This window comes from Physeter macrocephalus, chromosome 10 (genome assembly GCF_002837175.3).
Source record: "Physeter macrocephalus isolate SW-GA chromosome 10, ASM283717v5, whole genome shotgun sequence".
Classification (NCBI taxonomy): Eukaryota; Metazoa; Chordata; class Mammalia; order Artiodactyla; family Physeteridae; genus Physeter; species Physeter macrocephalus.
This window is the reverse complement of record NC_041223.1, coordinates 13,677,188-13,694,754: the sequence shown is the minus strand read 5'-3', so window position 1 is coordinate 13,694,754 and position 17,567 is coordinate 13,677,188. Positions and strand designations below refer to the sequence as shown.

At 36.3% G+C, this 17,567-nt stretch overlaps 1 protein-coding gene across 1 annotated transcript; it reads left to right on the top strand.

The window, feature by feature from the left end:
* The first annotated feature begins 4,688 nt into the window (after nt 1-4,688).
* Nucleotides 4,689-13,265, top strand: VIP (vasoactive intestinal peptide). The gene is made up of 7 exons (XM_007101737.1): nt 4,689-4,864; nt 6,079-6,193; nt 8,019-8,141; nt 9,082-9,186; nt 9,953-10,084; nt 10,906-10,994; nt 12,419-13,265. The coding sequence occupies exons 2-6, from the start codon at nt 6,087-6,089 to the stop codon at nt 10,949-10,951; spliced, it is 513 nt and encodes a 170-aa protein (XP_007101799.1). The 5' UTR covers nt 4,689-4,864; nt 6,079-6,086; the 3' UTR covers nt 10,952-10,994; nt 12,419-13,265.
* The last annotated feature ends 4,302 nt before the right edge of the window (nt 13,266-17,567 follow it).

Below are 17,567 nucleotides of genomic sequence, written 5' to 3'. Positions count from 1 at the left end.
TGCAAAAACTTTAGCTCTAATATGTTTTCTCTAACTCAACTTCTATTTTATTCCTCCAGTCCACAGAAAATGTATTCTTAGTCATTTCTGGGTAAACACAGTAATTTTAAGATTTAACGTTCTGTCAGTTCAGGATTTGCTCTCTCCCTCTTTTTCCTCACAGTAGCATCTCAGTTTGTGAGCATGTGTACCTAACAACATGAAATTCCAGGAGGCTGCCTCTGGGTCCTTGGGGGATGCTCTGTGCCTTGCTGTTGTCCACTGAGATGTGCAGTCCCGTCTGGTCTCTGGGTATGGTCTGGCCCTTGGTTAAAGATTGGTAGCCCCTTTCAACTTTTTACCACCCGGAAGGCACTTAGGGTCTTCCCAAGCAGGAAGTGGCGGACTTTCTTTGTCATACAGGTCTATCTGCTTCCTCTACCATTGCAGAGTGTTTCTCCATTGTTTGCTGTGGCAATCGGATGAGAAATGAAGCCAAGTTAGCCTCTACTAATTAGTCCCCAAGTTTAATAGGGCAGGGTTCTGTCATGCATCCCTTCACTCCTACCATAAACCTACTACTACCAACAAGGGGCAGAAGCTTGCCTCTCCATCTCTAATCATTTCTTCTCTTCCCCATCTCAGAGGCTCTTTCCTGGTCTGGGGAGAATGGGTATTGTGGTGCAGAGACTGTGCGAATTCACTCAGGAATTATTCTTGCCAAATCTTTCATTCTAACATATAGACTTCAGAGTTCTTAAAGTCAAGAGCCAGGGGTTAGACATCATTGCTTCCCTTTCCCTCCACTGGTAACACCTCCTCTCTTTGTGGACTCATATATTCTGATCTCTAAGTCGAGGCGGGGTCACTGAGTTAAAGGCTGGTCACATGGCATGTGTGTATGGTAGAGGGAGGGGCATATGTATGATCATGACATTGTGAAGTAGATGAAATTTGTTCTTAAATCTTTAATACATTTATTTATTTTATGATATAAGTTATAGGTGTACAGCATTATAATTCAGCTACTGGGTACACTACAAAGTGATCACCAGCACAGGTCTAGTTACCATCTATTACCATACAGTTGACCCCCTTCGCCCGTTTCACCTACCCTCCCAACCCCCTTACCCTCTGGCAACTACTAACCTGATCTCTGGATCTGTGAGTCTGTTTTTGTGTTATTTTGTTTATCAGTTTCATTTTTTTAAAATTCCACATACGAGTGAAATCATACAGTGTTTGTCTTTCTCCATCTGACTTATTTCAGTTAGCATGATATCTTCAAGTTCCATCCATGTTGTCACAAATGAATTTCATTTCAAAAAAGGATTTCATTATTTTGTATGGCTGAATAGTATTCCACTGTGTATGTATATACTACATCTTCTTTATTCATTCATCCATCTATGGACACTTAGGTTGTTTCCCTATCTTGGCTATTATGAACAATGCTACAATGAAGGGGTGCCTTAGATATATGTATACTTTATGTATATTACAAATATGTATATACATACATGGATATTATACGTAGCATATATTAAAAGTATATGTGTACACATATATACACATAAATATATATACACACATATATATTTCCTAATACAAGTTATTGAAAACTAAAGACTTAAGAATATTAAGGTAAACATGACTTCTTAAATATCTTCCCAAATGGGAAGCTCTAGACCAGATGTCTACAGCTTTTCTGTGGCCCTTCTTTTCTGTGAAGAACCAAATAGTAAACATTTTAGGCTTTGCAGGCTGTACGGTCTCTGTCACAACTACTCAGCTTGGCCATTGTAGCACAAAAGCAGCCGTAGACAATACATATGTGGTAAGCATTTTCATGGTTCAATAAAACTTCATTTATGAGCCCTGAAATTTTACGTTTCATATAACTTTCAAACAAAGTATTTTCCTTCTATTAACATTTTTCAGCCTTTAAAAAATGTAAACATCATTCCTAGCTTGAGTGACAAAACCCAGAGAGTTGAGCCAGATGCGGCTCACAGCCAGTGGTTTGCAAAACTCTCATGTAGACCCTCAGGATGACCCTGGTAAATAGTGGACAGGTCTCAGGGCTGAGTGTGAGTTTGGCTGAGTTAGGCAGGCAAAGCTGTCACATCAAGAAGCAGAAGAGCACAGCTTTAGCTTATCATCTTTAATAAGGACCCTCTATTAGCTCTTTTCACTAAGGAAAAAAGGGTGACTCTGGCTTTCTGCCTATTTTCTGAGCCTGGAAACCCCTTCCATCGGATTTTCCTACATTCAGTATGTTTTAGTTTAGAATGCCAGTTTTCTTTCTCTGCCCTTGGTCCAGTTGGTGAAAAAAGGAGAAGATGCCAATGTTTTTATGAGTTTTTTTTGTTTTTTCCTTATCTGACCTGTTAGCATCAGTAATGGTGATAACAACAGTTACAGAAAACCACCAGTTCTTAATGGAAAGAAAGCTTAATCAAGATCAGAAGACCTAGGTTTCATCCCCTATTTGTAACTACCACCTGAAAATTACTTAAACTCTCTGGACATCAGTTTACTTACTTGTAAAAGAAGGGTCTTGGAGATCTGTTCTAGTTGTATGAACAACTGGTTCTTCTTTTTATAAATAGCATTTTAATGAGAAGCCTTAAGGTAGGAAATAAGTTCTGCGAGAGATGTGGGAACATTACGGAAAGATATGTCAAAGTAGGGGAAAAAGCAGATTTAAACAGTAAATTCACATTTGTATTTTTGTATTTACTGAGTTTTATAGTAACGAAGTATTCAGAATAAACTCAGCTATAGTAGTTTTTAACATGTTTCTTTCTCTGGAAGATTCCATAATTTAGCTGGATAAAGAGCCTCTGGTTTACATCCATTTCCTTGAAAGAAAAGAGAAGAAACACATTTAAAAAAAAATTTCTGAATTAAGGCTTTTCAACCTGAAGATGGTGCTATGATCCCATTTTGAAATTCAGTTTTGATTTCTAATTTAAATTCATAGGAAAAAACACAGTTCTTTGATTTAGTTTATATTTATTCAGAGGTAATAAATTTTAATTATTTCTCTTTATTTTTGTGTTTTATTATTATAGTGGGAGAAACTGTCTTCACCATTGGAAAAGCTACTGTAGTTACTCTGTGTGAATGCTAAGTACTTGCTTAGACCAAATAATAATCAACTTCGTGTCTTTTTTCTTTTAGATTTTTCTGCTTACTTTCAGCAGTGGGTTCCCTGTGGCCCTCAATCAACTTATTTTGCTGTTGCTGTTCTCAGATAAAATTGCTTCACTGGGAATTAGGTGATGAAGAGCTAAGGATAAAAAAAATTCCATATGAGAATGATTTCAACCTCTAGTTTGTAATTATCAGGTAGAAAAAGATTTCCTGGAATTAAAGCCACAGGAACTCTGGCTTAAGTCAGAGCTGTCAACTGGGAAACAAATTTCCAGACGTTTTGAAATTTAATTCATTGCATTTTTCTTGTAACTGGATTAGATGATATGATTAAGCAAAGCAGGATATTCTTTTACTGGATCAGTCTGACTTTGAATGAAGGAAATAGATACTGAAATCTTCAAGCAGAAGAAAGAAAAGGGGCCTTAGTGCTGTTACCCCTTGAGGGACTTACAAAGAAAATATAAAAGAGTGCACACCCTGGCCATTTTTTTTTTAAACAAAAGGGAGGGTAACATTTTACTTTGTTGTCCATGAAATTGTTCAGGTAGCTGCATTTTTACCTTAAACTCTGATGCTAGGCTACTTTGAATTAAAACCCCACAAATAGAAATTAAGTGTTTATCAAAGTACTCCATAAATGCTTGCCAACTAGTTCTTTGTAATCACCTGTCAAGTGACTGAGCTGGAAATGTTAAAAGCTGGTATGTGTGTGGTGTGTGTTCAGGGATGTATATAATTCCACACAGTGCAAGATGTTAAAAAACTGATGAATGTAAAGTTCAAAAAGAAAGAAAAAAATGAACCTTTGGGACTATCCAGTATGATAATTTTTTTTTTATCGTTTGAGGTCATGTATGTGAAAATGCATTAGGAATTACGACATTTTTATGCTAATGTGAAACAGCAGTACTGCTACTATTCTAAGCAACAGTGTGTATATTACAGTATCTGAGAGGCTTTTTGAAAATTTATCCAGGGACTTGTTTCAATATAAAGAAAAAGTAGTAATAGAAAGAATAAGGAAAATTATTTCTGGATGCTTTTAAAATTAGGATAGATCTCGAGAAAGATTAAGTCAGGATCTACGTGAGTAGCATAAAAATAAAAAGGCTTTAGGGCAATTGATGCCTTATAATAAAGGAGAATTATAATATGTTTGTAAGCATATGAGCCTAAGTATTTGTTGCTTTCTGCGTCTGTTCCTGCACACAAAATTCTTATTTTCTGAAGGAATTCCAGTGGCCTTGGCCATAACACTAATCAGTCTTTTATTTCATTGCTACTCATTAGAGATGAAAATATTTCACATTAAGCTTGGTACCTTTTTCTGTTGAAAGAAAAGTAAATTTCCTCTTTATAGCTTACATCTTGAAGTTACTCACTATAAATTTATATAAATCAGGCATAATGACAATTTAATAAGAACTTCAAGTCCTATTCATCCCATGAGAGTACTACTGTGACGTCTTTCAGAGAGCTTTGTGATTGCACAGCCCTACGCCTAAGCCCTATAAAATGATGGGCTTTGAAATGCTGGTCAGGGTAGAGTGAAAAGCAGTTGCTGGCAACAGTAGCCAACCCTCAGCCAGTACCAAGATCTGGTTCAGCTCTAAGGGCAAGAGCACTGGTGGAGACTTTGTCGGCCTCACGGGACTTCAGCACCTGAGACAGCTCTAATATTCTCCTTGGAACAGAAAGCTCCCAAGGAACACTACTCAACAAGGTAAGTGAAAACTTTACCTTTCTTCTTTTTTTTCTCCCCCTGCCTCTGGAACTTTTCTCAGGGTATACTGAGTTTTTCTTTCTCTTGAAAAAGAATGTTACAGTGTTCCTCCCTTACAACAACAAAAATACAGGTTTCTAAGTCACCTGGTAAGTATAGAAATGCCTCAACTTCCCACATATGAATGGGTTTGCTGAATTCTTTAGTCGGAAAATGCTTTACCCTGCTTTTTCTTTTACTCAATGCCCCTTTAAAAATAATGTGTTAAAGTAGGGTTTTGGTGGGGTTTTTTTGGCTTGTATATAAATTTTTGACTGAAGGTTCAGTGGATACATTTGTTCTGGAAGTTTCAACTTGTTTTTTAGTGCTGTTCTTTCTATTTCATATGTTAGTTATGTGAACTTAAAAAGCATTTATTTTCCTCTTTAAATGTAAATGCTGTGAGTTTTACAGACAGCACAAGAAACAGACATCAAACTCCTAAATTTCTGTTTAGAAACTATTTAGAAATGAAATGTGTAAGTGTATTAGATGTAAAACTATACAGGCTTTGTATTTAATATATTTTACCTTTTATGGCAAAAATTATTTCAGTGATAATATGTGGTTCAATGATTTTTTTTGTATTAATTTTCACTACTAATTGGGTTAGTTTGTTCAAAACCAAACTCTTTATGGAGATTAAGCTCCATGTTGATTGTAACATCTACAACTAAAAGAGGAAAAAATGTATACACAAAATAATTTTATAAGGATATGTATATACATATATACATACATTATTAAATAGATGACGCTCCAGTTTTATATTAATCAGATACTAAAAACTTAGAGTAAAAGAAGAAACTTTAGTTTCTTGAATTTGTTTCCTTAGTTGGAAAAAACACTAAACCTGGATATTACAACTCTGTTGTAAGGAAATTGTCCCTATACTTACTTTCAGTACTATAAAAGTGTTGCATTCAGTATATGCTTGTGCCTAGTGAGAGGTAGGCGGCAGTTGAAAAAGATCCTAATTTTTATTCAAACACCATTCACACACACAAAACCCTTTTTGATTTAAAAAGTAATCATATTGCAGTTTAACTCTATATGATGAAAATTACTTTTTCTAAACTCTGCAAGAGCCTTAAGATATTACTGCTAGACAGTCAGAATTACCTTACTGGAACATCTGTGGTTGGAAAAGCTGATGTGATTCTCTCCCTTTTGAGGTACAGAGATGGAAACGAGAAGCAAGCCCCAGCTCCTCGTGGTCCTGACACTTTTCAGCATGCTTTTCTCGCAGACCTTGGCATGGCCTCTTTTTGGAGCACCTTCTGCTCTAAGGTAGGTTCTCTTTCAATTCAGACAGTTGAACACTCCTTCTCCATGTAAATGGGAATTTCCTATATGTTATTTTGGACAGCTCAATTTAAAAAATTATGTATTAGTTATTTAAATCTGTTGGTTGACACGTTAAGCAAGTTTTTTTCAACTTCAGGACCACGTGATTATTCTGAGTCTTGGAATTCACTCTCAGGGCCAGGGAGACAGTGTCAATGACTAGTTTCATGGGTAGGGTGGATCACATTTCTGAGCAAGGCAGAAGGAGGGTTTGACTTTCCTTTCATTCAAAACCAGTTTTAGATGAGTAACGAGCTATTCTCCATTGTCATCTCAGTTCAGTTCAGTTTCTGTTGGAAAAATAGGTGTCTAGTTGCCTACCTCATTTTAGTTCATTTTCAAGATCAGTCAGCAAATAATCGTAAGATAGTAATTGATTAGTGGAATATGCATAAAATCATGTTGGACAGACTAGGCAGAATCAATCTGTCAATATTAAAAATTGTGGGATAATCTACTGAGACACCCTCCCCCAATGAATGAATTTTAAGGGACTTGGTTTTTATCATAATTCCTTAGTTTTACGGCTGTCTATGTTGTGTTTCATATTTCAAGTTCATACAGTATAATACAACTCATCTTTAAAGCTTTATCTGAAATAAATTTAGGCTAAGGAAGGAAAGAGTAAATGGAAACTACACTAGTTTCCTTCCAGTTTACAGGGACTACTCTATCTAAGGACAAATAATCACTTCTTTGCTTATTTTCTTATTCCTAATTCTTTGTTCAAGGTAGGCTTATGCTCGATAGAGTAAATAATCTCTTAGCTGTTAGTGGTTCTCTTTGAAATCTTTTTAAAGCCAAATCATATGTTGCTTTGATAATTAAATAGAATGAGTCTATCTGAATGGTTATATCACAAGAGATGAATAATCTCAAGAATGCTGAAGTTTGCATTGATGCTAGGCTTCATACTCAAAGAGGGCTGCTTGTTACTGTCTACCAGCTACTGCCTCACCAAAAAATACACAAGTGCCCGGCAGGTGACACAGTCCTTAGAAGTTTACCCCAACAGTGAAAATATGCACACACATAATTTTAACAGTGTGCTGGTGTTCAAAATGTGTATGCATTCACAAGTATAGTCATATTCCATGTATAGGCATGTCTATGCTTAGTCTTCCAGTAAAGCATTGTATATCCCTTATTAAAATTGTGTTACTCCATAAGATTTGAAACAAAGAAGCTCGACAAAATTCACTGAATTTGAGTAACTATTCAGAGATGGAGAAAGTCTTCGGACTTGGTCAATACATAGAAATACATCACACCTAGGTGAATCTTTGAAGCAAAGTTTAGGGACTTAGAGAAAGAAAAAGTTAATACTCAGCTCTTGAGAGATGCTGAGACAAGTAATACTGACCATCAACAAATACATGAATTGCTCCCAATTTTCATATTGAATATAAAAAATTTTCCAAAGTTTCTATTTTGTATAAAACCTTTTTAGCTGTGAACTTTGCAAAGTGACGCTATTGCCAAGGAAGTGTACTTTGCTTCATGCTCTGAAAGACTGAACTAAGTAGCTCTTCTGGTACATTAAGCCTGTAAAAGTTGTATGGCATGTAACTTATGGGGTAAACAAAAATCCCACTATTTATACTCTAGTAAACCATAGAAGCCATTAAATCAATTATGCTATCCATATATTGTGAATGGGTGATATATCCTAAGATTTTGAATAACTTATTTCAAATGTTTGTAAAACCATAAGCACTAGCTTCTGAAAAAGGAATGTATTATACTTCACAGTATTTTTTCCTAACAGGGTGGGTGACAGAATCCCTTTTGAAGGAGCAAATGAACCTGATCAAATTTCACTAAAAGCAGACACTGACGTTTTACAAAATGCATTAGCTGAAAATGACACACCTTATTATGATGTATCCAGGTGAGCTCATTTTTATTGTGTTTTATTTTAGAAAATGCTTTTTTGAAATCTAAACATTTTGTTTTTGTGTCACCATGAAGCTACTCTCATAGCATAGCGCTACAAGTTTCCATGTGTCATGGCTTCATTCAGCCTGATTTATTGAGGCTCTTGCTGCTGTACATGATTTTCATGTAGAGAGGTTGTAACGGGCCAGGCTGAGCAACTCATCCACTTATATTCTGTTGCATAAATTTTTAACATCAGAAGATGTGCCAATTCTTGTAAAACTATAGCATTTATAGCATTCAAGAGTTTCATCTCTATGTAAAGAAAAGGTGTCTAATAATAAAAGCTATGCATTTCATGGAACCATTTGTCCAGAGCAGCATTCCAGTGTAGACAGGGTAACTCTATACAAAAGACAAAGCAAAAACTATTTCTCATTTGGATGGAAAATTTGGTTGATAGGCTGTATGATCCTTTCTATCTTAAGAGATTTTGTTTCCAAATATTTTGGCAGAAGAAATAGCAAAAGGCATAAGAGGGTTTTTTGCTAAAATCAGGATAATTTCCCTTTGCATACATCTTTATTCAGAATAGAAGAAATAAAGCACCATAAATAAATAGAAACTAAATATATTTTCCCACCAGTATTTCTTAGAAGAGAATTAGTTTTATAGGTTCTACCAGAGAATATTATTTTAATATTGAGATATGCTTCTAAAAAAGGTAATTTCTTTAATTTTTCAAACTGTTGGGCTGGAAATACAGATATAAGTCATTAGAATAAGTCAATAGATTATATCGTTTATTGGGTTGTTAGAAAACCTCCTTTTGGATTTAAGTTTACAAGAGGAGCTTTCAAGTAAGTTGATGTTTCTTTTGTATCCAATGAGCCAAAACAATATTTTAGCAAACTATTTACAAAATAATGACTATTCTTTCTTCCTTGTTTCAGAAATGTCAGACATGCTGATGGCGTTTTCACCAGTGACTATAGTAGACTCTTAAGTCAACTTTCTGCCAAAAAGTACCTTGAGTCCCTTATTGGAAAACGAATTAGGTAAAGAGAATTTATTATTTTTTAAAAACATGTTATGATTATTAAATTTGACAATTATATTTTCACTGTAAACAACTTATTTACCTTATTCGAAATGGATAACTCTTGATAATGTTTAATTTAGTTATCAAATAATTTATATTCTTCAATAAAATATACCAGGCCCATGGATTAAGAAAAGAAATTTTCCTAGTAATATACTCATTGGCTCCAGACACACTTGTTTTTCTTAAATAATAATCATTTATAAATCTTCAAACAAACTGAACTAGACACAGTAAAAAATAGGTAAGACATAGTACAAACTGAAGCAAATTTTAAGGTTAACCTTAGTGTTTGTGTTTTACTTCCTGCTCAAAGCAAACATTGGAAGATTCTGTCTTTGAATGGCCAATAACTGAATATGTGGAAGGTACTACTCCGAGTGGCATAGCTTCATAAAGAAGTGTTTATTTTTTAAAGAACTTTTCCTTCCAATGACAGAACACAACTTCAAGTATTCCCCTTTTTTTTTTTTTGATAAATTATTTGTTCAGTTAGGACAGAATGTGTCTAAAGGCACTCCCAGTAAAGGCCAAAGTATGTTGGATTATTCCTTGCTCCCCTATCCTTAGGCTTAGAGGCATTTTTCTTTCAGTCTTTTTGTGATAGAAAATGAGTTGGGTGTTGGAATTCCTTTTTATCTGACTCCAAGAAATTCAGACATTTGGTACCTTTATCATTTCTTGTTAAAATTATTTGGTTTCCTTATTCTCTCGTTTCTTAGCAATAGCATCTCAGAGGACCAGGGACCAACCAAACGCCACTCAGATGCAGTCTTCACTGACAACTATACCCGCCTTCGAAAACAAATGGCTGTAAAGAAATACTTGAACTCAATTCTAAATGGAAAGCGGAGGTAAAGAAACAGAGAACTTGCTAAAATGAGAAATTGTGAACGACTTTCAAAATAGAAGCTGCATATAGAGATCTCTCTCTCTCTCTCTCTCTCTCTCTCTCTCTAGCTCTGAAGCAGTAATTCTCAACCTTGGCTAACATTAGACTACCCTGGAGAATTTAAAAAATACTGATGTCTGAGCCTAACCCAAGACCAAGTTCTAGGGATGCGGCTCTAGACCCTGGTACTTTTTAAGAGTTCCCCAGTTGATTCTACTGTGCTTCCAGGGTTAAAAACGATGACTGTAGAGACATCTAGTCTGAGTCTGCAAACAGGTTTTATCAAAAGTGCTGAGTTTTAAAACATGTAAAGGGCAGTCACCTAGCAATTTGGTACCACGTGGAATTCCCTTTACCTGCATATTTAATACTGCATTTTACTGAATTAAACCATGAATTATTTTGTCTTCTCAGATTCAGTAAAACCTATGTCCCTCCGTGGTGTATAAATATCGGAGCACAATATATAGGACATGTGGTACTCTCTCTTTTTATTCCAATTATTTTTGTTTAGATGGTGAGTATGAAGGACAATCCTGTTTGGGTGAAATCAGGCAAGATGACTCTTTTTGCCCTCCAGATTATAATTCTGTAAGAAAACTTTTAGACACTAGAAGATTGAGGAACCGTTCATAGGTAATGACTCACCTGAAGGAGAATTGTTTAGCTCCTAGTGCACTTTACAGAGCACCTAGAACAACCTGGGTCACACATCACCTCTCCTTTAGAAGCTTTCTCCTCCAAGAGCCTTAACATGCGCGATTCTCTCTTTCGGGTCTGCAGCAGTGAGGGAGAATCTCCTAACTTTCTCGAAGAGATAGAAAAATGATGAACAAGTTCTTTGGAGCAAAGCTGCTGACAGCTTCCCAGTGGTGAGTATCACTGCGCGTTATCATATTCTAGTAGCAATCATCTAACTATTTAAGTAGGTGAGAGCCACTTGGTAAAAAACATCTTAGAGTTCTCTCAGTGAGACCTCATCTAAGAAGGACACTTCTACCTGAAGTGGACCCCAGCTTAGTAAACAGCTTGAAACAATTCATGCAGTGTTCTGATAGCATGAAAGAGAAAGCTCACGATGAGTAAGCAGTTTGGTATCTCCTAGCTTACACAGACTCCTTCCTAGCCTCCTTCTGATGAGATATGAAAAAGGGAGACTGACTCACACTAATGAGAAAAACTGGCTTTCTCTTTGATAGTCAAGCCATGCTGCTTCTATTAATTTAAGGTCTAGTCCCATGATTGACTGTTAGCGTCTCATTTAATTTAAGTATAAGGAAATACCATAAAATTACAGCGTGGCTCATGATTGTGAAAATACCAAGACAGTCTGGGTCTCACTGTGTTTCTTAAAACGTAGTAAACTTCATGCAGTGAAAGTCAAATTTAGCTTATTTTACCTATGAAGTGATTGTAGGTACAACGACTCTAATAATATTCACTGTAAAACATTTTTTGAGTAGAGAAAACACGAATAGATTTTATCCTTTGTTAAGTGATAAGATTGTTATCAAGATTGTTTTTATGTGAACATGGATACAAGGCATGTTTCTTTCCTGAGTTACATTACTGTTTACATTAGCTCATAAAATATTTTTATAATGCTTGGTAAGCCTTTAAAGAAATTTTATAGCCTCACTATATCAGGTTGTCAAAAATTTCTCTAAAGGACTCCAAATAAATACTTTTGGTTTTGTGGATCCTATGGTTTCTGTAACACCTGCTCAACTCTGCTACTGTCGTATGAGAGATACCTGTAAGATACATGGTCAGGGGTGCTATATATGCCTATTCCTCATCATGCATAGACATTTCAGAGAAACAGATTCCTCAAATGCTCAAAAAAGAAAGCGAGTTACGTATAGCCTCTTGAAAAAATGTTTATAAAAATAAGGCTTTTCCAATAAATTAAGAAATACAATAGGCACTACAGTATAAAGGAGGATTAATTACTCTGTCTTTTTATGAGTTTCCATCCTCCATTCTTTGCTTTTGGAATGGGTGACATTGGACAAATTCTTTTAACAGGAAGTTTTGTTGGTCAACCAGTTGTGAAAATTACAAATGGGTAATTATTTATGACTAATGAGAGAACCCCTTCACATTCTGGCTTCCTTTCCAACAATAAATCCTTTGGAAGATTTACTCTTGATATCCCAAAACGTGATCCCCTCTCAAAAGCTGCTGATGAGGGGCTAGGAAAAATATTTATCAAATGAGTGGAGAAGTAAATGAAAGTAAGAGGCTGTAAATAAAAATGTCTTTATGCTTAAATCACCATTTCTTTCTTTTTCAGAATTCTTGAAGGAAAACGATAAACAAAGTAATTCTATTTTGAGTTCTACATAAGTAATTCAAGAAAACAACTTCAATATCAAAACCAAATAAAATATGCTGTGTTGTGAATGTTGTGATTTATTTTACTCTGATGTAATAACTGTGATGTTTACATTGTAAATATTATTTGTGAGTTCTAAAATTTGTCTTTAACTCATGAGAATCCTGTGATTTCATATGCTGTGTATCCTTTCTAACAATAATATATTTAATGATAAGTAAATACTAAGTTACTTCCAATTATATGAGGCTTTTTGGAAGGGTAGTAATAGAGCAAAATTGATGTGTTTATTTATAGGACATACTTAACTATTCAAAAGAGTGGAGCAGATAATCAGCACATCCAAATTTGAATGTTGAGCAGATAGGATGCTGTGTTAAATAAACTTCAGAGTGTCTAAGAGAATACCAAAAACAAAGAGACATTCTTCAAAAAAGATTTTCAGAAAATGTTGTAGGTTTCCGCATTCTTAGGCAGCATTCATTTTGAATGAGATTTTTACATCTCTCAATTTTGGATCTCTTATTGCCAAAAACTCTCTTCTGATCGAATGTTTCAGTTAAGGAGAATGGCCTCTACTTCTGACACTGGACTTTTCCTTTATGCTTGTGTTAAGTATGTGTAACATGTAAACTGAAAGGAACATTTGTTTTTCAGTGATAAATATTTTTTCCATAATCTCTCAAATAATGCTTAGGTCATATCAGCTTTCTTCAGTGAAAGCACTTTTGGAGAAACAACTATTTTTCCAAAATGATTGTAAGAAATTAAATATAGAGAATAAAGACCTTTGGTTATCATTGCATACACTGTCTATTGTTTTGATTCTTTTAAACGATGCAGCAGTAATTCATTTTAGCTCTAAGTCTCCAGGAACTTGATAGTTTTTGTGATGTTTGAGGTAGGATTATGTTTGATTTTGGGTGTGTCCTAAAACAACTGTGACTTAAATAAGAGAGAAATGTCTTCCTCATACAGGAGGCCAGAAGTAAAATGTCAAGGGTTAGTATGATGGTTCTGCTCTATGAAGTCCTCAGTAATCTAAGCCCCTTCCAGCTCATCCCTCATTTCCTAGGACATGGCTCTTTTCTTCATGATCCAAAAATGCAGCTAGAGATCCAGCCATCATACCCACATTTCAGGCAGCAGGATGGAGGAAGGGGCATGGAGAAAAGGTAGCAAAGAGTACATGCTGGCTCTCTCTTAACCGATATCTTACTTGAGTACAATAGAGTTTTATGGTCACAGTCATTTGCAAAAGAGGCTGGGAATTTTTTTTTCTGTATGGTCATGTGCTCAGCAAAAAACTGGGGTTCTATGAATATAAAACAAGGAAAGAAGAGATTCATGCAGGGATTTTTGAAAATCTCAGGCTATGCATCTTAAATTCTCACCAAAAAAGCTTAACGAAATGACAAGGAAAGTGAGAGTCAGGTAGACCCTAACTATTAATGACAAATCATCATCACAGGCAAAACTTTACTTGGTTTCATTTGCTAGAATTAGAACAAATGACTATATAAGGAGAGACTAATCTAGAACTACTAGTAATTGTAAAACAGTTTACACAAGTTGAAGTGAATGGGACTAACTTTACCTTTTGTTCATATCTGATTCTACAAATGATTAGATCTTTGTTAAATGACTTTTCTATGTAAATCACTGCAGTGAAAACAGAAAACCTCTAGAAGTTATTTGCACACAAGGAGCTTATAAAGATCAAATGGGGGCATAATTGTAGTGTAATTTGAATGTGAATCTAAAGAGTTTTAATTTTATCTTATTAATGGCAATATTTTCAACTGATTTCCTATTCCTTCCAGAAGCATTTGTTGAATGACTCTGAGGTACGAGGTGGATAGCTGAGAGATGAGTGTTCTGGGCATAGGCAAGAGCAGGTTCAAGTGAGGGAACAGTCCTGACATATCTGCACAACAAGAAAGGCAGTATGGACGGAGCGGTATGAGCTGGACGAGAGCTGAGGAGGAGATGAGGTCAAAGACGTTACCAAAGATCGGAGCTTGTGGGGCTTCACGGGCCACCGCAAGGACTTGATGAGTGAGATGAGGAGACATTGCAGAGTTTTGGATTTTCTGAAATGCTTTTTAACAGGATCATTTTGGCTGCTACACTGGGAATAGGGTGAAGGGGTTCTAAGGGTGGAAGTTGGGACACAGATGAGGAGGCTACTGCTATAAATCACATGAAAGATGATGCGACTACCAGGGTACCAGCAGTGCAGGTGGTGAGAAGTGGAGTCTCAATACATGTTGAAAGTAGAGTCAAGTTTTTTGCTGATAAATGGAAGATAAGAAAGAGAAAAGGCCAGAATGATTCCAAGGTAAATGACCTGAGCAACTTGAAGGATGTGGCTTCTGTTAAATGAGAGGAAGAATATTGTGGGTAAGGAGGTTCCTGGTGAAGAGGAGGTCCATTTTGGACAGGTGACAGCTGATGTTGTGTAGAGTTGGGGATATCCGTGAGGGTTCTGAGGAGATGCTGGGCTGGAGATAAACTCCTGGGAGACTTCAGTATGCAGATGGGATTTAAAAGCACAAGACAGGAAGATCACCCAGGGACTGAAAGAGGCTACAGAAGAATCTCAACACCTGACCCCTGGGTGTATTCATTCACTCAGCCTCCCATAACAAAGCACCACACATGGAGAGCCTTAAGCAATAGAAATGGATTGTTTCACAATTCCCGAGGCTAAAAGTCTTAGATCAAGGTGTCAGCGGGGTTGGTTCCTTCTAAGCACTGTGAAGGAGAACTGGCTCCTCTTCCCTGGCCTCCGGTGGTTTGCTGGCAATTTCTGGCTTGTGGAAGCATTACCTCAGTCTCTGTCTTGATCTTCACATGGTGTTCTCCCTTTGTGTTGTGTGTCTCCAAATCTCCCCTTTTTTTAATGAGGTCACCAGTCATATTGGATTAGAATCCTTCCTAATGACCTCATGTTAACTTGGCTACTTCTGTAGAAACCCTGTCTCCAAATAACGTCACATTCTGAGGTACCGGGGATTAGGGCTGCTCTTCATTGCAGAGCATGGGCTCTAGGTGCGTGGGCTTCAGTAGTTGTGGCTTGCAGGGTCAGCAGTTGTGGCTCGCAGGCTCTAGAACACAGGCTCGGTAGTTGTGGTGCACGGGCTTAGTTTCTCCACGGCCTGTGGGTTCTTCCTGGACCAGGGATGGAACCTGTGTCCCCTGCATTGGCAGGGGGATTCTTAACCGCTGCGCCACCAGGGAGGCCCCCTGGCTTACATTTATAAATTAATGTTACTAATGCACAATTAGCAACACAATACGTTTTTGCAATTGAATTACATTTTAAGGCACCTGCAGTACGAAGTTATTAGCAAATAACTTATTTTTGGTTTACTCTGTGGTGGAATATTTTTTGAAATATAACCTGACATGTTAATATTTCATATTCCAAAGATTAAACCTTCCACATCATTGTGGTAGGAAACCTTTACAGATGTCCAAGTCTTGGAAACAGCCTAAATGTCCGTGGTCAGATGAGTGAATAAAGAAGATGTGGTACATATACACAAAGGATTACGCAGCCATAAAAAGGAACAAAATTGGTTCATTTGTAGAGACGTGGATGGACCTAGAGTCTGTCATACAGAGTGAAGCAAGTCAGAAAGAGAAAGACAAATACCATATGATATCACTTATATGTGGAATCTAAAATATGACACAAATGAACTTATCGATGAAACAGAAATAGACTCACAGACATAGAGAACAGACCTGTGGTTGCCAAGGGGGAGGGAAGGTGGGGGAGGGATGGACTGGGAGTTTGGGATTAGCAGATGCAAAGTATTATATATAGAATTGATAAACAAGACGGTCCTACTGTATAGCACAGGGAAGTATGTTCAATATCCTGCGATAAACCATAATGGAAAAGAATACTATATTCAGAAAAAGAATATATATATATATAACTGAATCACTTTACTGTACAGTAGAAATTAATAAAATATTGTAAATCAACTATACGTCAATGAAATTTTTTTAACAGACGTGTGGTTGCCAAGGGGGAGGGAGGGGGGGGGAGGGATGGACTGGGAGTTTGGGATTAGCAGATGCAAAGTATTATATATAGAATTGATAAACAAGACGGTCCTACTGTATAGCACAGGGAAGTATGTTCAATATCCTGCGATAAACCATAATGGAAAAGAATACTATATTCAGAAAAAGAATATATATATATATATAACTGAATCACTTTACTGTACAGTAGAAATTAATAAAATATTGTAAATCAACTATACGTCAATGAAATTTTTTTAACATCTTTATCAGAGTATAATTGCTTTATATTTTTGTGTTAGTTGCTGCTGTATAACAAAGTGAATCACCTATATGTATACATATATCTCCATATCTCCTCCCTCTTGCATCTCCCTCCCACCCTCCCTGTCCCACCCCTCTAGGTGGTCACAAAGCACCGAGCTGATCTCCCTGTGCTATGCAGCTGCTTCCCACTAGCTATCTATTTTACATTTGGTAGTGTATATATGTCGATGCCACTCTCTCACGACGTCTCAGTTTACCCTTCCCCCTCCCCGTGTTCTCAAGTCCATTCTCTACGTTTGCATCTTTATTCCTGTCCTGCCCCTAGGTTCTTCAGAACCTTTTTTTTTTCTAGATTCCATATATATGTGTTAGCATATGGTATTTGTTTTTCTCTTTCTGACTTACTTCACTCTGTATGACAGACTCTAGGTCCATCCACCTCACTACAAATAACTCAATTTTGTTTCTTTTTATGGCAGAGTAATATAATAAAATTTTTTTTAAAATGAAGATGTCCATGTCTTAATCCCTGAAACCTGTGAATATACTACCTTTCATGGCAGAAGAGACTTTACAGATGTGATTAATATTAGGAACTTAAAATAGGAAGATTATCCTGGATAATTCAAGTAGCCCAATGTAATCACAAAGGTTTTTTTTTTTTTTTAACATCTTTATTGGAGTATAATTGCTTTACAATGGTGTGTTAGTTTCTGCTTTACAACAAAGTGAAGCAGTTATACATATACATATGTTCCCATATCTCTTCCCTCTTACGTCTCCCTCCCTCCCACCCTCC

What these genes read in the sequence shown, in the direction of transcription:
- VIP (XM_007101737.1), top strand. Translation starts at nt 6,087, where the DNA reads ATGGAAACGAGAAGCAAGCCCCAGCTCCTCGTGGTCCTGACACTTTTC. An exon ending in CTTATTGGAAAACGAATTAG is followed by an intron (nt 9,187 to 9,952) that starts GTAAAGAGAATT and finishes CTCGTTTCTTAG; the next exon opens with CAATAGCATCTCAGAGGACC. An exon ending in ATTCTAAATGGAAAGCGGAG is followed by an intron (nt 10,085 to 10,905) that starts GTAAAGAAACAG and finishes TCGGGTCTGCAG; the next exon opens with CAGTGAGGGAGAATCTCCTA.